Source organism: Sprattus sprattus (genome assembly GCF_963457725.1).
Source record: "Sprattus sprattus genome assembly, chromosome: 2".
Taxonomy (NCBI): Eukaryota; Metazoa; Chordata; class Actinopteri; order Clupeiformes; family Clupeidae; genus Sprattus; species Sprattus sprattus.
In genome coordinates, this window is record NC_137921.1 from 51,302,414 (window position 1) to 51,330,022 (window position 27,609).

General features: G+C 46.1%; 1 protein-coding gene across 1 annotated transcript in view; it reads left to right on the forward strand.

Annotated features, from left to right (window-relative positions):
- dab1a (DAB adaptor protein 1a) overlaps positions 1–14,892 on the forward strand; it is a gene marked incomplete at both ends in the record, with an annotated part of 78,477 nt that extends 63,585 nt beyond the window's left edge. Inside the window, 5 exons of the mRNA XM_080833041.1 lie at positions 4,486–4,548; positions 5,321–5,405; positions 9,059–9,676; positions 11,786–11,913; positions 14,812–14,892. Coding sequence (XP_080689167.1) covers positions 4,486–4,548; positions 5,321–5,405; positions 9,059–9,676; positions 11,786–11,913; positions 14,812–14,892 — 975 coding nt within the window. The remainder of the gene's footprint in view (positions 1–4,485; positions 4,549–5,320; positions 5,406–9,058; positions 9,677–11,785; positions 11,914–14,811) is intronic.
- Positions 14,893–27,609: the final 12,717 nt, after the last annotated feature.

The following is a 27,609-nucleotide window of genomic DNA, read 5'->3' on the forward strand; positions in this document are numbered from 1 at the left end:
TCTGTTCTGAGTCTCTGTGTGCCAGTTTTTACCAATCCAATCATCTGTCATCTGTGATTTGCTTTTTCAGTAATGGAGTAGGTTTCTGCACCCATAGTCTTACACACACACACAGACACACACACATACACTCAGACACACACACTTGCACATTTAACATTCAACTCACAGTAATTACAAAATATTGATTTAATTATATCCTTGAATTATTTTGATCCATAACCTGGTTGCTCCATGTGCACGTACTCGGTGAGAGGACAGATTAAACTCCAAGGAAACACTTCAAAACCAGACACGGCTTGCAACTGCTCTTCCAGACTAAGCTATAAAGTGTGTTTGCGTTATCAGTCAGAGAATAGGAGATTAGGGAGACAACGTTAATTAAGTGGGCTGCATTAAACGTATATAAAACACATGCAAGTGGATAATTACATCTCCCTGGAGGCAGCTAATTGATAGGTAGTTGTGGCTAAGAAGACAGGGGAGTGGGCAGAGGAGGGAAAGCAACATAAAGTCGGGGCTTTCCATCCGATCTCAGGAGTTTCACAACAGCTTAGGCCATGAGAACATGTGTTACGAGGACAAGGAGACAGGAGTATCGAGGAGCTCATATTTCTCTGTTAGCACGTCGAGAAGACTCTGCCTGATGCAATAAAATGCCGCACGCAGAGCCGATCTTGTAGCAAAATAAGTAACTCGATTCCATCCCAGACTTCTTGCGCAGGTTGAGATAAAGCGGGGTCGTAACAGACGAGGGAATCAAATATGAAAGGGGGGGAAATAAGAAACTATCACTGGCAGAGAGAGAGTGTGTCAAACTGCAGTTTCAGTGATCAGTGTGTTTTGAACTTCCCAGAGTGACTGGCAGGCTTGGCAAGGTGGGAAACCAATTAGAAGCGGCAGCGAACTCCCCGAGAGATGGATGGCTGCGGGGAGTTGTATATTTGGTGTGAGTTGCATTCGTAGGCCAGGCTCCGAGATTGACACACAACTCACACAGACAGATTGCCGAGCTTCCTGGTTTCCCATGATGCCTTGCGCCTCCCCCACCCCCGCCGGGCATGTAAACAGATTGATGGATCTTGTCCTTCGGGCCAGTAATCTATCTGCTGTTTTATTTAGTGGCCTGAGCCAGTCCAGTAAAGACTGGCTCTAAGTCAGACAGCACGCAGGGCCCGGCGACATTCAGAACCTGCTCAAGGTCGCACCAGCAGCATCGTCTTGGCAACGGCGGGCAGTAAACACAAATCACGCATTTATTTATTTGTTTTTCCCCCAGCTCGTGGAAGTGAAGGTTGCCTGTTTTAATAGAGTGTACGGGTGTGGGTAGGCTAGAAAACGGTATGGAAGAGGAATGGTTGCGCGTGAGAAGACAGGAAGTCTCACAAAGTCCCTCAACTAAACCATGTCTCCACTCATCCGCTGTATACATTTGGCATGTTTCATGTTTTTATTTTATATTTTGCATTTTTATCCAATTTCAGTTCAGTGATGGAGACAGTTCTCATTCTGGCATCCACCCGCCCTTCTTTTTCTCTCTCGCTCTATCATTCTCTCTCTCTCTCTCTATCTCTCTCTTATTCAGCCTGGCCCCTGTCCAAGCCCTTGGCATTAGTGCAGAAATGGCAGCCGGCTTGACTCTTGTTTCTCCCCACTTTTTCATTAGAATTAGTCCTTATCGCTCTCCAAGGACAGCCCTCTTAATTGCATCCCTTTGCCTGTCACTCTGGCTCCGTGTTTACTGTTTAACAGCAGGGGAACAGGGGGCTTTAAAGGGCCTGGCTGTTTCCTGTCAGATTACTGCCTTTTGACAGGTCTGGTGTCTGTCCGTGTGCGTTGGTGTTGTGGTATTGTACTCAGTCATTCTGTGTGTCTCTGTGTGTGTGTGTTCTCTGTATATGTTCTCTGCTTATGTGTTTTTCGTGTGTATTTACATTTACCGAGCTGCAGTGTTCCCCCCCCACCCCCCCCCCCCCCTTCCTGTTTTCCTGCCCTCCCCTCCCCTCCCCTCTCCTCCCTCCCCCACCCTCTCCTCCTCTCTCTTGACTGTACAGTGGTGCTGTAAATGACTTGATAGCAGATGTTGTTCATGGTCCGCCTGTGTTTCCCCTTATCTCTCCTGGGAACCCCATATGATCGCATTATTTTCCCATTAAATGTTGACAGGCCAGTAAAATATGTGCACTCTGTTTACTCACTCTCGCTCTCGCCTCTCATTAAACTCCCAAAGAGGCAGAGGTGAGTTATCAGCAGTGAAACGAGAGAAAAAACACAGCGTCCCATGACCCTCCTCTGCAGAGGCACTGTGTTTGCAAGCCTTTTTTATACTGTTATTTATAATATTGTACAGGAGAGAGATGAGGTTGAAATGTGCACAGACCATAACTGGAATGCTCTTTGTTTGTGAATGTGGTTATTTCTTTCCACATTGAGAGGTACTTAGTGAGAGCTCAGCACCCTTCTGTGCAGGTAAAGTCCCTCCCCATCCCAACATTCCTCACCCCATCCCACCTTACACCCATCCTCAAGCCTATGTTTGTGTGTGTGTGTGTGTGTCTGTGTGTGTGTATGTCTGACTGTCAGTATGTCTGTCTGTTTGTCTGTCCAGTTGTTTGTACTCATCCCATCTCATCCATCACCTAACTCCATTTTACTCTTGCAGAATGGGCAGATCAGTCTGCTGGACTTTGATGCGGCCCTTGGCATGGTCACCCAGGTAAGACAGACACTAACTGTACTTGGGCCCATTAATGTCCTTCCTGCATACCCAGAGACAGAGACCCAATCCCACATGACCCAGTCAGACCCAGCTACTCTGTGTCCCATCATCCCCCTCTTCAGCCCACCTCCAACCCCACTGTCCCCCCGGTAGCCTCCAGATGCACTATCCCCTCTCACCCCCTCTGCCCAAATGCCTTACTCAAGGGCTGATGACGCCAGAAGCCATGAAGCCAGAAGCCATGCCAGTCACAATGGTGCACCTCATATTGCCTGAGAGGTGGCTTCCTAGTAATGTCCCAGCATGCATCTGTGACCCCTGTGACCCCATTGGGGAGGCCTTCACACAGGTTTTTAAGGTCAGCAGCACTTCAGAGGGCCAGGTTTAGTCGCCTCCAGGGCAGCAGAGACACAGCAGAGAGGCTGGGATGTGTGTGTGTGTGTGTGTGTTTGTGTGCGTAAGTGTGTGTGTGAGAGAGAGAGAGACAGAGAGAGCGTCAACCCTCTCCACCCCCTGAGGAACACACCATCATAATAAAGGAGCCAATCGGACCCATAGCGTAGCGATAACATCCAGCAGTTATCTCATGACGAAAAGGAGATGTGTGGGGGGGGGATTTAAGCACCATCCCCCCCACCCCCAAGGCGACATCTTGGAGAGGCGGAATGGAGAAAAATGAAACCCCCTCTTATGGAGGGTCTGGGTGCTTAGCGCTCAGGGTCTGTCGGCAGCGCCCGCGTAAGAGACCCTTATCTTCTGCCAGTCATTTTAAAAGGCTGTGTAGCCATTCTGCTTTCGACTATAAATGTCACGCCTCCGGATCCATTTTCTGATAGTAGAATAAGAATGTCGTGCTCTACAAGTGACCTGTAAATTACAAATAAGATGCAGGGGGAGATGGAGATGGAGATGGAGAGGGAGAGAGAGAGACGAGAGAGAGAGAGAGAGAGAGAGAGAGAGAAGAGAGAGAGAGAGAGAGAGAGAGAGAGAAAACAAGATATTCTAAGAAATTGTATTTCATTTTCTCCAAAGAAATTATCCGTGACTTGATTTATGTAAATCTTGGACCATGTATTTGAAGCCTTAAAAGTCTTTTATGGCTAAATATAGGCTGTTCAAGTTGGGGGGGGGGGGGGGGGCGGGGGGAGTTCTGCTGTCACTATGCAGTTGGAGCCCTGAGCGGTCGGAAACAGCGCTTATAGAAAAAGATGAAAGGTCTATTTAAGCTGTCAAGTAGCCCGCACAGGCATTTCATCTGTGCCCCAGAGCAGCAGCCATGGCAGCCTCTGTCCACTAAGTGCTGTGCGTGGAACATATTTCCCCGTCGACTTTTATCTCCACGAACACTGAAATTGGAAGAGCCCCAGAATTTTTATCTTGCTAACTGTACAGAAAGACACATTTAGGGTCACCAAAATATATATATCTGACGATCCCTAGACCCTGTGGGTAGGTACTTGTGCATGTGTCTGTGTGTGTGTCTGTGTGTGTGTGTGTGTGTGTGTGTGTGTGTATGTGTGTGTGTGTGTGTGTGTGTGTCTGTGTGTGTGTCTGGCTATCTGTCTGTCACTGCCACTCCTTCATCTTTCTCCCCATCCACGTCATTCCCATGACTCACCCTTCAGAAGTAGAAAGCTCCCCACTGTGTGCCCTGAGGTAGGTGGCTTGCTCCCCTTTTGTCCGTGGTGTGAATGGCATGGCCGGGACCCCCGCTGGGCATTATGAGTGGCATATACCCACTCTGACATGTACTCTGTCATTTGCAGAACATCAACCAGTTAGAGCTTTTCGGAGACATGTCCACCCCTCCAGACATCACCTCACCCTCGGTGAGTACACACACATGCACACACGCACACATACACACACACACACACACACATACTAACTAGGGCGTCCTATCCACCTTGAACTCTTAGCTCCTCGCCACAGGGTGAGGCGGGGAGGTCGTGAAATAGATGGGAGTTTGGTTGAAACCGAGACAGATAAATCACTGTCTTTGTTGAATTCTCACTTGGTGACTAGCTAGCAAGCAAGCACAATAAAAGAAAGGATATTTTTGGGGGGGAAGGGGGGGGGGGGGGTGGTCCCCAGTATATCATGATATAAATGAAAAGCTCCCAAAAGCAAGCCGTTTCCCCCATTAAAGTGCCATTATTTTCAGCTGTGATAAATGGTGCCCCCACTCACAGGTCAGATTTGATATGGGGATGACCTCAGATATATTGACTTTTAATTGGGGTTTCATCATAATTTTCCTGACAGATTTGGCTTGTAATAATGATGACATAGCGTAATTATCTCCTCAATATTTGAAAGAAAACACGTCGAGTGTGTTGGTCAGGGCATTCAGAGGTTTCCTATTCTTCACTAGACACTGCAAAGTGTGTAAGGCAAGGCAAGTTTATCTATATAGCCCATCTCACACACATTGATAATCCAAAGTTCTTTACAGATCAGCAGATGAAGAAGTTTAATTACTGTAATGGCAATTTGCTTGCTGTGTATCTCTGTGTGTGTGTATTTAGATCTGACTGCTGTGTTGTGCTTTTTTTAGCCTGTGCCGTTTGACATTTAACGTGTGTGTCTCCTCCCCCTCAGACTCCTGCCTCTCCAGCCAACACGCTGGACCCCTCGCTGGCCCACCAGCCCCCGTCGGAACTCTTTGCCCCTTTCAACCCCTCAGGTACCCCACCCCTGCCTCTCAGTCTGGCCACCGCTGCACTGCTACTCTGTTCTCATGAACTTGAACTTTTATATGTGTCTGTCTGTGTGTGTGTGTGTGTGTGTGTGTGTGTGTAGTATGTGAGAGAGAGAGAGAGAGAGAGAGAGAGAGAGAGAGAGAGAGAGAGAGAGAGAGAGAGAGAGCTTAGCTGTTTTAGGAGCCTTTAATTTCTTCCCCCTACAGTAGCCAGGTCTGTTGCCCTTGCCCTCCCGTGAAACACAACCTCGGTTGAGCACAGCAAGTTTATAATGTTATTTGTTTGCTGTGTGCATTTTTTGTGTGTGTGTGACTGGCCATGTGACTCTCTCGATTCCGCCGTGCTCCACATTAGTTTATTAAGGCCAGTCTCCCAGTCGAAGCTCTGTCACAGCATCTCTAGTACACAGTTGCGTAGGTGCAGCAGCAGTGTCTCATGTCTTCAGTGCTTCCGTCTCCCGCCAGTAATGCGATTGCACAGGGACAGTCCTGCCTGTTAGCGGGGGGATTACGGGAGACAAAGACACCCTGCCAGCGGGATGCGCACTCGGTGGGGTTCCCTCTGCATCGCTCCAGAGGGAGGTTAGGGGGGTGGGGGTGGGAGGGGCAACTATAAATGCCTCACTCCTGCACTGACAAATCCAAACAATGCGAGTCTGAGGAGGGGAAAGAAGATACTTTTTTTTTGGGTTGGGGCCAGTGATGAGGTGTGCTGTGTTAACGTACCAGAGCATGGCACAACACAGCACGGTTACAGCGCATCCTGTTGGACCAACAAAAGCACTGCTAGGGGGCATTCTTTTGGACCAACACAGCAACGCTACGGGGCATCCTGTTGGACCAGAAGCCCATTGAATACTGATGGAACCTTCTGGAACAGAGAAGAGGAGCAGGGGGTTGGATGTGCAACAGTGTCTGGAGGAGAGAGGCCAACTTATGGTTGGGGGGGAGGGTGTGTTTGTGTTTGTATGCTCAAGGTGTGTGTGTGCGTGTGTGTGTCTGTGCTTTTTTGTATGTGTGTGTGTATGTGTGTGTGTTTGTTTGTGTGGGTGTGTGTGTGTGAAGCGTTCCGCGTGCACAGCTCTCTGGTAATTGCTGATGTTACTGAGACATCTGGCGCAGACAGATTGACTACAGCCCGGCATGTAAACAGTGTGCCATTGAAATGCACGAGATGGCGTGATTTATCGCGCCAGCGGTCTGTGCCTGACGCCCTGCACCAACAACCAATTCCTTCCCAAACACTTGGCAGAGTAAACAGGGGACTGGGCCCATGCCCACCTGCCCAAACAAATCTTTTACGGGCCATTTACGATAACGCGGTTATCTGTGGCGCAGTCAGACATGCAGGCTTAGCCACCGCGTTCGATTGGCTTTATTTCTGGATGTCCGAGAGAGTTATTTTTCTTCTCAAAATAGAACACCATAGGTTGTAGTATGGGGTGGGGGGGTGAGGGGTACTTTAGTACAGTGTCAACGTTTGTTAAGGGTGGATGAAGGGGTGAAAAAACACGAATAAGAAAATGAGACAGAAAAGTTTAATTGAATTTCCTTTCAATGTCACCACCGGCACAAAAGCTCGTTTTTTAGCAGCCGAGAGCATTACAATGTGAGCCACAAAAAACGAGTGAAAGCTTTACTGACGTTCCAGGTGCTTTCTCATCCTCTTCCCTTTCACTGGGAGATAGATCCGCATTTGCCGAGTTTGTTGAACGCATGGTATAATAAACAGTGTTCAGATCCTCACTGTGTGGAGAGGATCTGAATGCCGCCACCATGGCTCTTCATCTCGAGAGCTGCGGAAGACACTCTGCTCGTAGGAAGTGTTATTGACAGTTTTGTCACGCGTCAAGCTGGTTATTGTCACTCGTGTTTTTGTTGCTCGTGGATTGACAAAAGCTGAGAAACAGAGTTTGAAAAAACCTCCCCCTCCCTCCAACGCCTAACTGCACCGGATAATGTACTTCAGACCTCCTGCAGAGAATCCAAGCTCTCGCCGACTGGTAGTACACAAAGCAAGAAACACACGCGCATATCCGTAACCCATGCTCACCCACGGGATGCTCAAGGCCAAGGCCTACCACTGTGGGCGTGATGCAAGAGACTTATTAAATCACTTTTCATAAATTAACGATTAAAGCAAAGGTTGCATTGATTTTTAGTCCCAGATAAACATAATGATTTATGCTTCCAACTGTAAGGCCACAGTGCCCACCTCCACCCTCTCCAGGCCCAATTAAATCTTCAGACTCTACTGTAAATGTATGTCCAGTGAATCATTCATTCAAGTTCAGATGAGGGCTGGCAGTCGGAACTTTTCCTGGATTCATTATTAACGAAGAGCCGCTCAGAGTACTCCATCCTACAGCATCACTGCTGGGGATTTCCTGAATACAGAGACATTCAGCTTTGATCAAAAATGAGTTGCCTTTCTGTGACCATATCTCTTCAAACATGTACCATCTTTATAGAGCTATTGAACACTGTATGGGGTGCTGTTCTGTATACACTTGCCTATTTTCCTGATATTGCCACAACGTTGTCACTGTTGCTGCCTACTGAATGAACAGTATTGGAATTACTTAAGGTGAACCCTATTTCTACCTGGAATAAACATATACATGCGAAAAAAGCACACCTCCTTTCCGTTTTGAGTCATTGAGTCAGGAAGACAACATGAGATAAGACGGCCTTGACAAAATCGAGTAGATAGCAGAGCAGCCCAAGAGACGTAATGCCATTGTGTGACTAGACGCAGACGGAAATACGATTCAGTTCCGCAGTGCAAATCAGTGCCTGCGTTCAATTAGAGGTAGAAAGGAGGACAGCGTGTAATAAAAACGAGCCGCACCTGCAATTAGATTAGATTAGATTCAACTTTATTGTCTTTGTGCAGAGTACAGGTACAAAGTCAATGAAATGCAGAATATGAGCAGCAGTATCTTAATGACCCTGTTTAAATCTCTCGCTATTCATTAAGCCTGCACTCCTTGCGCGTAGTAATTACAACAGGTCGCGCAGCGGCCATAAAGAGAAACGAGCGAGTGCGTACGGCTGAAGACGTAGGACAGACCACTCTACCAAAGGAGGAGAAGAGACTGGTCATCTCGCCCAGCGTCCTCGCGACTCTGAAGGGTAGACAGGACAGCTCATCTGCAGCGCTCTTTTATGAGCTACCCTCGACGGTTCATTGTGATTGAGGCTGCTATGTATCCAGGTATATAGGAACCGAGTGGATTAGCACAAATTGTTAGAGACTACAGCAGACATGAAGAGGAGGAAGTATCAAAGTCAGGTTCTGTATGGCACGATGCGAAGAAGGATTTAGTTAACTGAGTTTGACGTCTGGTGAAGAGTACAGGTATTTCTGGAGCTCAGATTCATGGCATTACCAACAAGTCATGAGTACATTGCCACTGGGATCTTTAAGGAAAAAAGTCTAAAAACTTTCTCACCTGAAAGTAATTTTTAAAGGAATGTGCTAAATGAATAAATGCAACTGATGTTGAGAATGTGTGTGAAGTGAGCTATTAACCAACATGAAGCACATACTGACAGTGTTGTCAGTCATGCCATGCAAAAGTCCCATGTTGAATAACAAACTGTTCAAAGGTGAAAGTAAATGTACCTGCATTCAGTCGGCCTGTTTGTCTCTGTTCCAGGTTACGTTACCATGGGAGCTGTGCCGCCTGGACACTGGGCGCAGCAGCCGTTCCCAGGGCAAGCCCCACTTGCTTTCGGCGTGCAATCGCCGGTGCCCGTGGCTCAGGTGCTGCCCGGCGGCCAGCCGGTCATCTGGGGGCAGGCCAACCTTTTCCCCGCCACGCAGCAGCAGTGGGCAGCCATGGCGGCAGGAGCCTTCCCTCCGACGGCCTTCATGCCCACGCCCGCCATGTTCCATACGCTGCCCCACATGGCCATGCCGCCATCCTGCGAGACGCCCCCCGTGCCCGGGCCCTCGGGGGCTTCAGGCGGGCCCTACTCCTCCTCGTCAGCGGCATCCAGCCCGCAGCACGGCGATCGCTCGCGACTGAAGATGAGCAAGGAGATGTTCAAGGATTTCCAGATGGCCAAGCCGCCGCCCATGCCGGCACGCCAAGGCAGGGAGCAGCCTAACCTGGCGTGCACCACGGACGCTTTCACCAGTTACTTCAGCCGCGTGGGCATGGCGCAGGACACGGACGACTGTGACGACTTTGACATCTCCCAGATGAACCTGACGCCGGTCACCTCCACCACACCCTCCACCAACTCACGTGAGTGCCCACCAGATACACACTCCCTCACACAGACATATGGGGAACTCTCACATTTACAAACATTTACTCATTTACCTTTGTTTAAGCACCCACACTCATACATACATAACATATATGATAATATATACTAGACCAAGGTAATATGCACACACAATTTTCTAAATCACACATACACATACCAAATGCTACAGTCACATCAGAACTGCCACATGTTCATGATAGTCATAACCTTATAGGTACTCACATGCCCAGTCATCTCCCTAAATACATGTCTGTAAAGTAAGTGGCCCCTTTCCCTCACCCATACACCTCACCTCAAATGAATGAGAAACACCAACTTCTCTCAATTCACACCTCTGGACAATGGGGAAGAAAAACTTGCAGTCTTTCATTTCCTCCTTACTTCCGTCTGGTTCACACTCCTTCCTGGCAGAGGTTGGCGAGGTGGCGTTTGATACCTCTGCCTACAGGGCTTTGTCTTTAGTCAGCGTGAAATGGCAATTAGTAACAGCAGTGAGGGGCACATTAGAGGGAGAGAGGAGAAAGAGTGAGAGAGATGAAAGAGAGAGAGTGAGTGAAAACAGACCTCTCCAGCTGAGAAGGGGGGGCCGCGATGTTCTGTAATTATGGCGGATCCCGGGAGAACTTTGGTCTGTGTGGCTCGCCCCGTTCGGGGTCCCTCCGCCTGTGTTGTGCTAATTACTGCTCCGCAGAAGCACCGCTGTGTGTCACACACACACACACATTTGCACATACACACACTCACACACAAACATACATACAAAAACACACACACACACTCACACACACACACACAGACACACAGACAAATACACACAAACACATTCGTCTCCATTTGCAAATGAGAGCCAGGGGAGGTGTGATTCTTCTGTAAAAGGCCCTTGGCCTCGTCTGTTTGTCTGAACGTCAGGCAGAGCCCTGAAGTGGCAGCGAGGTGACTGGGGAAATCACCAACTTCACCGTGTCACCATCAAGGTCCCACACCGGGCTCACCTCATTGAAAGACCCCCACGCACACCAAAATGAAAGGCTCTGTTTGTCTATGTAAACAATCCCATTTCAATTTGAATAGCGCCACATACTTGTTTGTTTCTGACCGAAACTAACAGAGAGAGAGAAAGGTCCCCAAAGAAAATGACTCCACTTCTTATCAGTGCCAGTGCTGCTGTTCTCAGGGCATTTGTGTTATTATGCAGTACATGGCTATTTGGAATTTTGAAACGTAAGTTGAAATGACCCTCATCCCCCGTGGGTGAATTTTAAATATTTCAGCTCTCAATCCGGTTTTAACAGAGACGGCACGGAAACACGCAGTGTGAGAGACTTACATACATTTGTGCTGGTGGCATTAACTGTGTCATTCGGCTCCAAACACAAATGGAGTCATCGGTTCATCTAAATGTCAGTCGGTGCCAGCACCTCTCTCGCTCCCTCTCCCTCTCTCTCTCTCTCTCTCTCTCTCTCTATCTCTCTCTCTCTCTCTCTTTCTCTCTCTGTCAGTCTCACTCTGTGTCACCAGCACATCTACCACCCCCCACCCCAACCCCAAATATCCTCTTAGTGTCACAGAATACCAGATCAGATGCCACTAAATCTGTTGATTAAATAAAGACCTCAAATCTGTCGTTGCTTTCAAAGCCAGTCCATTAGGGTTGACCTGCCCTCGTCGGGATGACTGGTAGCGCTGCAGAACATAGAGCTTGGGTATGGCTGTGTCCATTAGTGCAGTTTACACATGTACGCAGTTGGGGAGTTGGCAGATGTATCTGTCAGACTGATGTTTTAACATCACTCTCAGTCTTTATTTATATCTCTTTCTCTCTCTCTCTCTGTATTTCAAATTCAAATATCAAGTTCAGATAAGAAATATTGACCTGACTCTGTAACTCTGTAACAAATTCTTGTTGTAGTGGTGTAAGTCGGTCATTTATATATATATATATATATATATATATATATATATATATATATATATATATATAAAATTATATTATTATAATTAAAATTGGAATATAATATATCTATATAATATAATAAAATGATATAAAAATAAATGAATTTAATTTATTCTTTCTCTCTTTCCAGCACCTACCCCCGCCATTCGGCAGAGCTCCCCCTCCAAGTCCTCAGCGTCACACGCCAGTGACCCCCCCACTGACGACTCATTCGGGGAGGGGGACGGTAGCCCCAGTCGGAGTGGAGAGGAAGATGCTGTGAGTATACCTATTCCAACCTGTGTGTGAGGTCCCCAATAGAGGCTAATGTGGGAGGTCCCCAATAGAAGCTAATGTGTGTGAGGTCCCCAATAGAGGCTAATACGTGTGAGGGCCCCAAAAGAAACTCATTCTGGAACAGAAGCTGGATCAGTTCCACAGTCTCTAGTTGGGTATCCGGTCCTCTGAGGAAACACACTGAGGCGACCCCTTGTGTGAAACTTAGACCCATTTGTAGAGTGAACAGCGGCTCACATGGGAGTGCCCTAGAAAAAGCATTCTCATGATAGACCACTCTCATAATGCATGCTCAATAACACAGATGCAATACATCATTATTGATATGCGGTGGGTTGAAAATCGTTTTCATTCAGGCCACCGTGGAAAGCATTGCAGTTGAGGCTACGTGACAACGCTTTCCTTCTATTTAGCATTGATAATGAAATTGTGTCCCTAAGGGCTACTCTTTAGGTCTTAATGGTTTAAAATGACTGCAGATCCATAACATTAGACGCTAGATTAGATATCAAACTAGCTCCTATCTATACATATACAATATATTCGGATAAGACTATATAGATGCCAGACCTGAAAATGAGTTAAAGCAACAGCCCACGGCAACCTTATGAAAGCCAAACGAGGGTTTGTCTCCTAATAATGTGTCCAGCTGCAGACTGAGATCTAGTGATGAATCGCTGTTGAAACTGAGCCAGCCGGCAAGGTAATCATTCTTTCCTGATTGGGCAGTGTGTGTGTGTTTTTTTTTGTATGCCGTTCCCTCCATGGATGACCAACATTTGGGCCCAATAATGCGTTAAATGAGCTCATGGAAGTGTCTGAGACATCATTAAGACCTTATTAATCGCACCCAGGTAGCGTTCATACATCAACCCCCATGAAGAGTCCAGGGTTTCTGAAATCCATAATTCATCAGTCGCTCTGTACGACTGCATTTCACATGTGGATGAAATAGGAGAAGAAAAACGAAGGGCTGTTTCTTTTCCAAGGGCCATTAATATTTATATTTGATGGTGTGTGTTATGACCTTACGTGAGATGGCCAGGAAAGAAGACCTTCTACAAAAATGGCAAAGTCTCACCTCTCTCGCTCTAAGTGGGCAGCCCCGTAGAATGCCAAGCTGATTAGAAAGACAAAGTGATGCACTTTTAAAAACAAATCCTGATAAATAGAATATGAATAGGATTGTGGGGTCTGGAAGGAGACACTGTTGAATACTCTGAAATGATGCCCAAGGTCCACTGCTCAACATTTTATGTTCTTTATTATAATGGATTCTGTGAACTCAAAATCACCCGCACTTTCAATGGAGATGTGGTTGCACTTTACTTTAAGTACCCCTAGGTAGTATGTACTTTAGACTTCATTAATTAATTGGTACAGTGTGAGTCTTATGTAAGTCCATGATGTTTCTAAGATGTACTTATGGTTAAGGTTTGGGTAAGATTTGGGTTGGGGTTTGTAACATTTAAAAGCATTGACCTTACATGCAAGGGCATTGTATTAATTATTCATTCATTTTTTATACCTCAATAAGTTCAATGTACCTAAGGCTACTTCAAATGAAGCGTGACCAAAGCCATTTATACAATATTTAGGCTAAATTTAGTTCGACAATGGGTCTTACAGTCAGACTGTGTAGGTTGCTAAAGATGTATAATTCTGGTTCTGGATGGTTGGTTGTTCGGACCCTAATGATCCGGCCCTTTATCTGTAACACGGGCGAGGGCTCTGAATGAAGACTTTGTGCAGAGTTTCACATTCTCCTCTTTGCTTGATGAGAAGAAAAGGGCGCTGGCATGAGTCATCAGGACTTCCCACAGACTCTCTTTCTCTCTCTCTCTCTCTCTCTCTCTCTCTCTCTCTCTCTCTCTCTCTCTCTCTCTCTCTCTCTCTCTCTCTCTCTCTGTAATGTCTCCCAACCACCTGAGTGAGAAGTGGGGCCCTCTATCGCTTCATGCCGGTTTTCAGTCGTGCTCTCAGAAGAAATAAAAGCGAAAAGAAAAAAGAAGACAGAGGAACAAAAGTGGGGTTTATGCAACATCTAGATGTAACGGCCACCCTGGGTGGGTAGGCAGGTAAACAAGCGGCGGCAAGGCGAGAATGATTTTTCCCACTGCCAGGCTTTTTGCACGCCGGCCGCCCACGCACACCCTCGTCGGAGGTGTTAAGAGCAGCACCCGGCAATGGGTGTTGGGGGGGGGGGGGGGGGTGGGGGTTGTTCGAGGAGGAGGAGTGGGAATGGGAACAGAGTGCTCAGGGTAACTAAATGGACAGGAACCCTTTTCACAGAAATGAGAAATAAGAGGCGCAGCATGTGAGACTGCAGAGGACAGACATATGTGTGGGTTGATGGTTTTGTTGATGGGAGGGAGATGGATGAAGGTGGAGGGAGGGATTTTTTTGTGTGAATTTACAGGTTGGAGACATAATGAATGGATGGATGAATGGATGGATGGATGGATGGATGGATGGATGAATGGATGATTGGATAGATGGATGAATGGATGGATGGATGAATGGATGATTGAATGAATGGATGGATGGATGGATGGATGGATGAATGGATGGATAAATGGTTGGATTGGTGAATGGTTGGATTGATGAATGGATGAATGGATGAATACATGAATGGATGAATGGATGGATGGATGGATGGATAAATGGTTGAATTGATGAATGGTTGGATTGATGAATGGATGAATACATGAATGGATGAATGGATGGATGGATGGATGAACTCTGCTTCGGCTCTCCTCTTATGTCCTTTTCTTGCTACCTCTGCTACGCTTGTGAATCAAATCTTCCTTTACCCCTTTTCTTTTCCTCCCCTCTTTTTTTTCTGTCTTTTCCTCTCCCTTCCTCCCTTCCCCCCCGCAGGCTGGAGACACCCAGTCTCCCTCCACGAGTGAGCCCAGCGCTGAGCCCTCTGAGCAGGACAGTCCACAGGTCGGTAGCTAGATAGCAGCAGGTCAGGGTAGGTATCTGTCCTCTTTCCTCTTCTTCTCTTCTCCTCGTTCGGCTCGGTGTTGGCCTGCTCCACCTAGACGTTGACCGTGCTGACCAGCACGCCTCCACCACCTTGTCATCACATAGACCCACGCATCGTGGCCGTGTGTTGTGGTGCATCTATCTACTTATCTCTCTCAGTCTAACTATCTATCTATCTATCTATCTACACCCCGCTATTCTTCTATGCCTATTTCTCTCTTTCCCCTATCCCTCTTTCTCTATCCCATGCCGCCGCCCTTGCCTGCTGCTACGCTAGTGTGATGATGTTATGTGCACTGTGTGTGTGTTTGTTCTTGTTGTGGTTTTTGGCTGTGCGCTTTTCTCTCCCTCAAGCACCTGAAGTACGTGAGTACAACCCGCCCAGCCTCAGGACCACAGCGATGTTTCTGAGAAACATCATGACATTGGCATGAGTTGCATCCATGACCTCCATGATCGCTTGACATCACTCAAATTCTCATTCACCATGTTTTTTGAGGAACTGAATATGAACTAGTGTTCTCTCTTCACTGCGCTTGTCTACCTCATGTACTCCTCATTGTAGTAAAACAGCACCTTGTGTCAAAATGGATCCCCCTTTAAACAAACTCCAGTAATGCTTCGATGATTATTTGGATTGGTAAATCTGTTAACAGTTCTTGGATCCGAACGCAATCTCGGCAACACTGTTTTTCGCTAGCTTCGTCGGCGACCGACAAATTGAAACTCGGGTCTCGAAATTAACCATGCATAAATCAGTGTCTGTGTGTCACGCATGAATATGAGTGCGCCGAGTTTGAAGTGCCTGAGCTGTGTGCAGAAGCGTAGGTTTGAGGCAATGACTCAGGCAAGCTCACAGGCTGGGATCTCAGCCCCCGAGGAGTCTCAGTCTCCCGCAGAAGATTTTAACGCTGGGAGAAGTGGCTGGTGATGTTGAGGACTTTATGAACTTTCACGTAGCTTTTTCATAGAGGTGTCAACAGAGGCCCTTTGTTCTCTCTCTCTTTCCCTCTCTCTTTCCCTCTCTCTCACTCTCTCCGACCTGTCAGCCCACACCAACACCATGACTGATCGCTGACTCCATAATAATACCTCCTGGCACTCAAGCGCTCGGCAGGAAAACACAAAATTATTATATTCTCGTCACTTTCGCCCGTTCCGTCATCTTTGTCTGCAGAGCAAATTTATTGGCCCGCTTTAGTAACTGGGTCGAACAATAGCCCACCCCCAAACCTCCCACCCCACCGTGGAGTGCCTGATGTCTCAAATGGTTTTAAATAGAACAGCAGATACACATACACACACACCCATGTCTCAAATGACTGCATGTTAACGGCACCTATATTCATCTTCATTTCCTTACTATAAGTCTTCCTCTCAATGGTTTCTTTAGTTAATACTGGATTCATTTACATAAGATGCAGAACCACCAGCCAAAGTGATGTGCCAAAGCTTTCAGATATTTATTGAGAATTTGCACTCTTTCCCAATTTCTTCACATCCATGCATATGGCCGGGTCATAGAAAAGGCAGTCATGCATTGCAGTTTGCTCTAGCCCATTGTTTTCTTTCCTGTGGGAGTACCAGACACTAGCAAGGTCGTGGGGTACTATAGTCAGAATTCTTCAATATAGGGCCCAGACTCTTCCCATGGTACACCCCTCTTTGTGCATCACCCCATTTCTGCTGGAGATGGGGCTCGAGGAGGCCGTACATGGAGCTGAATGGTGAAAGTAATCACATGTGACATGAAAAGCCCTCCCCTGCCACCTCCCTCGCTGAGTGTCCCTGTCGTTTCACAGCGTCCATATGCTGCTATCCAGCATCATCAAAAATGCATTAAGCCCAGTAATAGGCACCTGTGCGAGTGGCTTAGGCCACCTGTGCCGACAGTCCCCTGCTGAAAACTGCAACCCCCCCACTCCTAAACTCCTACCCCCCCCCCCCCCCCCCCCTCCCTCCCTCAAAGCTGTGATAGTCAGTCACATGCACCAACACCCCACCTCACTCCACTCTCCCTCCCCCATTTTTCCCCTCACTTCCTCCCAGAGCATATGATGCGGAGTGACATGTGTTTGTGGCTCGGGGACCCAAAGTGTTTTTCTGCAGACTGACACCACTTAGCCCCCTCCTCTCACTGCCACTCCCTCCCTCCCTCCCTCACCCCCTCTCCCAGTGGCCGCGTGCATGAAATGGCAGATCCTTCGGTTCACTTAGCGATTCTTCATGGGCTCTGATGGAATGCTCCATGACCAAGGGGGCGGGAGAAAAAGTGTGTGTGTGAGACAGATAGAAAGAGAGTGAAAGAGTGAGAGAATGTGTGTGTGAGTGTTTGAGAGAGAGAGAGAGAGAGAGAGAGAGAGAGAGAGAGAGAGAGAGAGATGATCGTGTGTGTGTGTGTGTGTGTGTGTGTGCGAGCTAGAGAGAGAGAGAGTGAAGTGATGCTGGTTAGATCCACATGCGTGCCAGTGGCCAGTGGCATACAGCACCATGTCTGCCCAGCCTCCGCTGGCACGCCTGCCTGCCCTTGCCTGTGACCAGGAGGGCTTTGGAGCTGGAGCAGCTGGAGCAGCTGCCTAGTGGTAAGGGTGGAGGGAGGCTGAATAACCATAATTTCCACTCCAGTTAGGGACACTTTAACACTGAGGCTTACCTCAGGGAGTCAACCTCTCTTTCTCTCTTTCCCTATTCTCCTCCTTTGTTCCTCTCGCCCTCTACCCACTTGCTTTGTCTCTCTATCACGCCCTTCTCTCTTCCGGTGTTTCAGCTGTCTAGTCTAGGTGTAGAGGAGTTTTTCCTGAGTGAAGTAGTCTGTCTTCAGGAAGCAGTGAATCCCTAGTGGTAGACATATTGTTCATTTACCTCAAGGACACAGGAACTGCTTCGAGTTCAGGAGTTCTCAGTCTTGCCCAGGGCTGTCAGTGGAATATTCCAGCTTTCGTCTTTAGTATTTTTAAGAGATTCTCAGAGCTGCAGATTTCTTTCTTCCTTTTTTCTTCACTCGTCATCTTTTTGGTGTTTATTTTTTTGCGACTGCAGTGGGAGGAAAGATACACAAGTGAGTCATAATTGGTCCTGCAGTCAGTTGTTTGTCTACAGCATGATTCAGAGGAATCAAAATGAAGCCTCTCTGTGAAGCACTACAGGGCCTCAGGCATCCTCTGAATGGCGAGCTGAGAGAGCCGAATACATGTATCCCCACTGATGGATCAACTGGTAAAGTGATGAAAGGGGCTCCACTGTCCTCTGGTGGCCAATAGGCAGAACTGCAGAGAAATAGTTTTCAGGTCCCCACCCAAAGGGCTTAAGTATACTCCAAAACACCTGTGTCCGTGCAACATGCATCATCTTGGATGAAAGCATCTGCTATACTAATGAATAGCGTAAATAGATCTGGTTTTCTCTTGACCCTAAGCCAGTGCTTTAAAACTTGCATGCACACGCAGAGTCAACACACACGGTCCGTGCAAACCTTCCCGCTGACAACATTTATGTCGTGCTGTAAATTAGCCATGTCCGTGCAAGTATACTTAAGATTTAACTGCCACTGCAGACCTTCCTAAGATCTGCAGTGCACCATGCCTGCATATTGATATTCCAGTGAGAAGCACATGTAGAGACAAGCTGCAGAGAGTGTGTACTAATCTACTCCTTTCTCCTAAGGGATCGGCTGGTGAATTTGGCAATTATGATTCATACCCAGTAAAATAAATCAAGCCAAGTAATTACAATGATTAGATATGAAGTAAATGTGTTTTAACATTGTTGCTGTTGTTTTTTTTTTAATATTTCATTTGTTACACCATTATAATTTGGTCTTTTATTTTCCCTTCTGAATTGCTCATTTTCTCCAGTAAAACTGTTCTGTTTTGACAACTTGGAATCTAATATTATCTCAAGAGTATATCCTGCTAGTGATTTCTGCCAAAACATTTCAAGGCCATATCCTTCTAGTTCGTTCCAAAGCGTGTCTTTTTCAGGGGGTTAGTAATGCCTTGGTGTGTATGGCTCAGAGTGTGTGTGGTGTTCAGGAAGAGTGGAGTGCTTGAGAGAACAGTACTGTAGCCGTACTGACCCACATTCTTCTGTGTCCGCAGGGGAAGGATCCTCTCTATGCCCAGATTAACAAAGGACAGAAGTGAGGGAGGACAAGGGGAACACAACACTGCACAGATCTGAACAGCACTGGGGAGAGAGTGGGAGACCTGCAGTCTGGGGTCGAGTCACACTCCCGGCTCTGTGTGTGTGTGTGTGTGTGTGTGTGTGTGTGTGTGTGTGTGTGTGTGTGTTTGTGTGGATGTGTATGTGTTTGTCTGTGCACTTCTAAAGGGCAGGGGATAGAGAAAGAGCATATGTTTTTGTATATGTGTGTATGTGTGTGTGTGTGTGTGTGTGTGTGTGTGTGTGTGTGTGTGTGGCATTGAAAGCTCAACTGCGACAGGTCTCACCCCAGCCTCCATGGTCCTTTTTTCCTTCAAGCAGCCATCTTCTCCCGTCAGAGCAGCAGCAACCGTCACCATAGCCTGGCCAACCCAGACCTCAGTTCCCCCCTACACCGGCCTAATGACCTCCCCAGGGGGAAAGAGCCAGGGGAAGCTCTTCTCTTTAGCCCCACCTCTCCCTCTCTCACTCTCTCTCTCTCTCTCTCTATTCTGCCATCTACTTTCTGTCCTCTCTCCGTTTCTGCTACACTGTGCTCCCTCAATCCCCATGAAAAGCCCTGATGGACGATGGGGGGTTTCCCTGCTCTCACAGATTCAGTGCAAAATGTATGGTTCCTCGGTGGCAACATGAGCCCACCACCCACACAGCCTTACTGGTTTCTCTTTGTCTATCTGTCTCTCTCTTTCTGTCCATCCTTCTCTCTCTTTCTCTCAACTTCTCTCGCTTTCTCTCCCTTTAAAGACTCTGAACTGAGACCGTGTTGAAAGGGAGAGACTTTGCAGAGAGGAGTGTTTGTCATACACACTCAAAACACTGAAGTGAACTCACACACACAAAGATGAGCACACGAATACTTGGACACACACCCTCACAGACACAGACACACACAGACTCATACACACACACACACACACACACACACACACACACACACACACACACACACACTTACACGTTAACGACACACAGGAGAAATCATCACCAAGGAAAGAAATTCAACAGAATCACCACTCGACCACATCAGATCAAGCGGAGCCAATCCTAGGCCGTTCCATGCCGCTCTCTCTCCCTACGTGCCGAACCGCACCGGCTGAGTATTCGGCTCGGGTCTCTCCGTGGAGAGCTCCACCACATCCACTCATCCACTTGGGGTTATTCTGCTGCTAGAGAGCTATGCAGAGAAATTGAATATAAATAAAAAACAAAGACTTCCTCTGTGCGCTCAGACACTCAGACTCAAGGAATGACTTTTGCCAAATTCGTCCTCAAGCGAAAGACTTTCAAGGAGGACGTGTGCGGACGTCGGACCCTGAGGATGGGGTGGGGGCGGGGGGATGGGGGAGGGACATGGAAGAGATGAGGGAGAATAAAAAAAAAAAAAAAACAAGCGTACAGATTCTGTGATCGGACTGTTCCTTCTCTATAGCTTTTGTACAATACTAATGAAAAAAGGGACAAATTGAAATGGAATTTTTATTTTATAAGTCAATCGAGCCATTGAGGTCAACTCTAGACGTGTTTTAGAGTTGTTACGGCTTTAAGGCATCAGACCATTGGTTTGCCAAACTCATTTTGTAAATAATAACAATAATGATGACGATAATGATAATAATAATAATTATAATGATAATAATAATAACAATAGTATTAATTTTGTCCAGGGGACGTCTGTGCCATAAAATAGGCAGGCCTCAAAGATGCAAATTCTCAGCGGAGCATAAGCAATACCAACACATCGTCTTTATCGCCCCCGTGCTTTGAGCTGTCTGGAACCCAAGGTTAGCCGTTTGGTCTAGCAGTGGTGATGGGTCAGATCGGTGCAAGGCCGTGCTGGCCACTTTAACTGCAGCCAAGCCTGTTCTTGGCAGCGTGAGCAAGGCTTATAATGGCACCAGGAGCATACAGTACATGCCTTCTTGTCTTCGTAATTTTTTTCCCTCGTCACTATCTGGGTGTTGATGTTGTTGAATACTGCCCCAAGCATCACGCAGTCATTTAATATGATCGCTGCACTCGGGGTGCCAGTAAATCTGTCTTGAAGTCTGACATCCCCAAACTGAATCTCTGCTTTCCATTGTCTTATCTGACCTTTCAGAGCGGCTGGATGAGGTCCACGTGTGTGTTGGGGTGACGGTAATGTTTGTGTGCTTGTTGTGGGTCTCTCACGTGGATGGTCCCTGTTAAATTTCCGTTTGTTTTGGATAACGTCAGTGTGTGGGGCTTTAAAGATATAAGCCACCTTGAAGCCAAGAGGGTAGGGCTCGACGTTAGGCCGAACCATCTTATATGTAGAGTTGCCCAGAGTGACTGAGAAAGTTATTCTTTTTGTCATTATGAGCTTTTAACAAAAGCTGCACTTGCACATCCACGCTATACTGGAAAAATAATACTGCTTACAACAAAAAGGAATATATCACATAACAAAACATATCCACAACAACCATGCATTTGTCCGTCCTCACCGAAATTAACTATAACCATTCGCCTCCCTGCTTCCTCCTCTGCTCTAGATGTCTGCTTACAAGCTGTTCTAGGCTTCTGTTTCTAGGCCACCTACAAACACTTGTTTAATTGTGACCACAGCTAGTCCCTATTTTATGGCCAGAGTCCTGTTTTAATTTGAGACCAGTTTTGAATTAAGATCTAACTAAAAATCAGAGGGAAAAACCAGAAAACAAGCTGATGAAAAAGGAAAAAAAACGTAACATTACTGTTTCCGTACATTTCTAGACCTGTTTTAACTTTACCTCAGCTAACGGTTTGGCAATGTTAAAGGAGCGTTATTTTACTTGATGAAAATGACATTCTACAGTGGATTTTTAGAGTTTTTTTCTTTGATTTACTTTTTTTTTTAATTTACGTATCCCACCATGTAATACTGTTATCAATAAACACATCCCAAAAGGAAATGCCTTTGCTTTATTATTTTAAATGTTTTGATATTTGTAATTAATAAATATATTTATTAAAATTGTCTTTAGCTGTGTACATCATAGTACTGTTGTGTTTATTTGTGCATTGTTTTCTATCTTAAGTTTATATTTAGATTGTATTACTTACCTTTTATAGAAAATATTTTCATCCAACATACATTTGCACCTTGAAACAGTCTTAACAAGAATTTGTGTTGGAGGTCATAGTAAAAGTAGAAGTAATTCTAGACTTATAATTTTAAATGAAAAGTCTGCCAATATTCCTGAACATATTTATGGTATGTCTGAAATAATGATTCCAAGGATGTAGCATAAAGCACAGGTGGTATTTTCATTCTGAAGAAGAAGATTGCCATTGTCATTAGATCAGATCTTGTTGTGTGTGTTAGCAAGGAGGTTAATCTCCTATTTGAAGGCAAACAGCTTTATAAATATGTCTTTGTAGAAAGCAAGAATCACAGGATGTTCTGGATGTTTGGAGCACAGTAGCACGACTTCTCACAGCAGCAGATACCTCTGTGTGGTATTTTTGGATCTCACTTATGCCTTTGGATCGGTGACACTGCCTCCCAGTCTGTTGTGGTAGGTATCCAGTTACTTTCAGGTCCCTATGAAGATCTCAGCATATTTGGGCTTTAACACAAGTACCTACACCACATCCTTGCAGCATTTGGACATTGGTTTCATAGCTGGATATCACCATGGTAATGGAGGTAATTATGAGGTCGTATCAATGGATTGGTGGTGGCTGTGAGAGTCTGTAGGACGACACCTGGTTACCCTCCATCCAAGCTTTGTTGTTAGCCAAGTTGAATGGCAATCTGAAATAGGCAAGGATTACATTGGAAATACCTATCAAATGTAGAATTGTATCAGTAAAGGGAAACTGGTGGAGGAGGGGTTTTATGTTGATGAGGTGATTCCTTCTATTGAAGAGAAACTGGTTATTCAGAATGTGATTTTACCTAGATGGTTGTGTTATGATGTGTTAATTAGACTAAGACATTTTTTTTATTTTATAATTTGAATATAATACATATGCCTAATAGTTGTAAGACTGCATCATATGAAGTTACTCACTACTTGTGTACTCATATTATGAGATACATTTTTACTATTCCTTAATAGTAAAATTATTTTTGGGGGGGTAATTATTTTGATGGGTTCTTTTACTTCTACTTGAGTCATACTTTTACTTGAGAACAGCTTTTGCTTGATCTACCCGCCTCTATCGTTTAGACAGTGAGATATGCATGTGATGTTTTTTAAGTGTACCTGTTGTTGTCCCTGGTATTGACATGTGTCCTAACCCATGGTGAGTATGGAGGGGGGTGGGTCTGGGATGCCAGACACCACTGTTGGGTCTTCTGGACATGCCGTGGGCCTAATTCATTGAAACACAGACAAAGGAATGTGCCCGTGCTTATGCTTAGTGTGTTGGGTATGAATACTTTCAACTGACAGTGAGAGGTTTGGTCGCTGTGTAAAGTCCCCAACCAAAAGCATGGGGAATTAAACATATTTTCCTGTGTATGACTAAAATGACTTTCCACATGCTTATATGTAAATTAAGAGAAACCAGTGCCTCAAAACACTGAAAATCGAGAAAGGAGCTGCATAGACTGCAGACTACATGATAGATATTGGGAAACACTGTCTTTGTTTACCCAAACCACTTAATCCTCACATGCACCCTTAATAATCAGCTGTGCGTCTTCATAGGATAATTCCTCAGCTGCTTTCCATCGGAGCAGGATGCACTTAACCCCTCCAGCAGCATCTGGACAGATTGCTAGAGCATGTTCTGCCGTTTGGCCTGGAGGAATTGCCCTGTCATTGTAGAGGCTAGGATGTGGAACCTGTGTATTACTGCTGTCTGAGTCAGCCGAGTATCTGGTTCTCTCATGGGTGTTTTTTACGACTTCGTCATGTGACTGATTTCCAATATGAATAATAGCTGGTCATGTGATTCTCCATTAGTTGACTTAGTTTAAAAGATATTTTTAAATATTAAAAAATAGGTTGAAAGGGTTTATCTGGAAATGACATTCCATATTTTGTGCAGTCAAAAGGAACCAAGCTAGAGAGGCTCCTTCGTTAGAATCTTGATGTTGGTAATCACACATCATCCATTGTGGCCACTCAGAAATGTTGCTGTTATTAAAGTTATCAGTGTCACTAAATTCTGTGGTTCTCTCTGAGCCAGAGAGTTCATTTCCTGAAAAAATGAGTCACATAGTTTGTAATGTGCCACCCAGAAATCCAAGGCTATTTCCCCTCTGGGAATTAAAAAAATGTACCTTTAGCCACTCCTTTACCACACTGTCACTTCAGAAGCTATCATGACGTTCTCGTGGTTCAACCACTTTCCGTCTCCTTACAGGTAATGATAATAATTTCGTTTCTTGAAATACACAGTTTACTTCACAAATTAGACAAATGTAATTGTTTTGAAAGAGTGGGACAATCGCACTGCTGTGCACCTCCTGTGCCAAAATACCTTAGCAGAGATGCCTGACGGACTGCATTCCTGGTGAATGAATGCAAGTCGCAGATGATTCGCCTTCCCTCTTCAGACCAACGACAGGACCTGTCTGACGAGATTAACCATTCCTGCCACTTACTCCTGAATATCATCCCCATTTGTCCACTCAGACCGAAACCTCGCAGAGTAGAGCGCTCATGGCAGCGTAATAGTTCCTACAACAAATCTACTAGCAGGCGATACACGGGGCACGTTTAGCACTTTTTCTCAACCATATATTATCACAAAATCTGTTGATGGTGATACATGGACGCGGAAAATACATTATTTTTGGAGATGAGAAGCTGAACTGATAAACAGTTGGGAGAGTTTTGTGGAAGTCTGATTTTCTTTCCGGAACAATGATCGAACAGGTAATTAATATAAATGTTTGACTTGAACTATCACACATAACACTTTCAGCTATATTTAAAAAAAATAAATAAACTTTCAGCTATATTAGCTAGCCTGATTGAAGATATTGTGATTGTCTTTTCAGAGTCTAGTTAATTGCTAAAGTTGGTTCATATCACTCCTGTCATCATATCTTTCCCCCCAGATGTATGTTTGTATTTTGCGTAGGATAAATTTAAGTCGACCGATTTTCAGGTTTCCACTCCCTAGCTTCACAAAGCAGTTAAGTGAAGTGTTATGTTATGTTATTAGGTAGTGTCACTGTCAAGTATTACTGAGCAATCGTCACCATATGCTGCTTGAAAAGTGGGAAATGTTGACTAGGGTATTTGTATGTAATATTTTAAATGTAAAGTGTTATAATCTAATAGTACAAGGCCACTGTCTGTAAACAAATTTACCTGATCAAATGACCTGATTCTGTTATGTTCTTCTTTAATAGGAAGAAGTCCTGGACTTCAAAGCCCTGAGGGCAAAGTTCCTGAAAGAGGATCCCTTGAAGCTAATGAGCAAGCCTGCCATTGCGCAGAAACCCAAAGTCATCCCCCCTCCCCCCAGCAGTACCCGCGTGTCTCTGATTGCCACCATCAACACTGCCGTGGAAAACAAAATGCCCACCATGCCCCGTGTGGTCTTCAAAGATGACAAGAAGCAGCCCTCGAAACTGGCAGCCTCACAGTCGACGGCTTCCAAATCCAAAGAGAAAGAGGCCGGCGTGAAGCTTATTGACCAGAAACAGAAGAAGGAGGGCGACCTCGTCATGCAGGCGATGAAAGATAAGAAGCTGCCCAAAGTGCTCCCAATGCTTCCGGTCCCTGCGGCAGCACCAGCACCAGCGCCTGAGCCTGAGTCTGCCCCCCCGCCAAAGCCAGTCAAACCCCCCACAGCCAAAAAGAAGGGGATTTCAATCTTCAAAAAGCCTCAGAAGCCTCCAAAAGTCAAGACAGAAGCTGCCAAGAGCGCATCGCCACCAAGCCCCCCCAATGCCCCATCCAGTGGCACAGCCCCACTGGTTAATACACCCGTGGCTCAACAGGCTCTGCTTCCCCCCATCCCAGTCCCAGCTCCTACCCTTGTTAGTTCTGTTGCTGACACTACAGCTCCAACACCTCCTGTGGCTCAGAAGCCTCTTATGCCTCCCATCCCAGTCATAACAGCACCTTCCAGTATTCCTGAGCCAGTTATCCAAGAGGCAGCCGTATCTTTTCCAAATGTTCCTCCCCTGGATGTTATGGTTCCTGAAATTTCTCCCCCAAGCATTCCAGAGCCAGAGGTTCCAGCCCCTGAAGATGCAGCACTGCAGATTCCTGATCCCGTGGTTCCCAACCCTGACAGTTCTGCTTTATCTATTCCTGATTTAGACGATCCTTCGCCTGAAATTTCTGCACCAGCTATTCCTGATCTAGACATTCCTACCCCTGAAATTGATGTAGAAGCCATTCCAGAGCCAGATATTCCCACCCAAATTGCACCTGAGGTACCAGAGGTACCAGAACTTGAGATTTCTGTGTCAGATATCCCTGCTCCAGAAATGTTTGTTCTAAATGATCCTGTTTCAGAGATTGCAGAGTTAGACATTCCTGCCCCAATCATCCCCCCACCAGAAATTCCAGACTCAGATGCTGTTGATCCAGCAATTTCAGATCCAATTATTCTGGATCCAACCATTCAAGATGAAGATGTAACCGCCCCCAGTATTCCAGATATAACTTCTCTTGATCCACCAGCCCTTATTATACCTGCTTCTTCTATTCCAGCTTCTAACAGTCTGGTTATTTCTCGGACTCCCTCTCCCGAACTAGTCGCCCCTGAGCCTTCCTCAAGCCCTCTTCCTTCAGAGTTGCCGCCAGCTCCTGTTGAATTTGCAGAGGTAGAGGATGCCACTTCAGAAACTAAGCAGGAAAGTAGTAGTGCTCCCATAGAAGAGGCCGCTGATGGACCTCGGTGCACCACCCCTCCCAATCCTGTGACAGCCCTCTCAGCCCTGGAGAGAGCAGAAGAGATCTCCCCGGAGAGACGGACCCCAGCCAGCGACCAGAGAATATTAAACCTTCTGGAAAAGGCCAAGAAGAAATATGCGGCCCAGCAGGCAAACAAGACTCCGTCTCCATCTGTTTCACCGGCCCCGCCCGTCAGCATAACCCCCACCCAGGCTGACCCCACCCCTCCCATCAGCCCCTCAGTCTCACTGCCTGATCTGCCTGAACTGCCCCCAGTTGATTATGAGGAACCAGTGGAGGGCGCTTGGCCAGAATCAGTCGAGGAACAGGGTCGGCCAGCAACTGTAGTAAATGGTTTCGATCACAGTAAGTTTACATTGCAAAACAGAAGTACTGTAGGAGCAGAAACATCTCCAGGCAATTATCACAAGTTGACTAAAGTCCTCCTTGAATCTGTTTTTGTACACCGTGGATACAAGTTACAGGTAACTCAAGTCTTAAAATGCTTGTAAAAACTTTCCATTCATTAGGGAGGTTTGGTATTTTAGGTATCTAGAACAGACCACTGAGGCAGCATGTCTCACATAACCGGGATGACAAAGCGTTGTGGTAATGTCTTGCGTTCAAAACAGAGACGACTGAACATTTCAAGACTTTTGCCAGATTGATCTATTGCTCTTGTTGCTTATATTCCACTTGGCAAACACTGTCA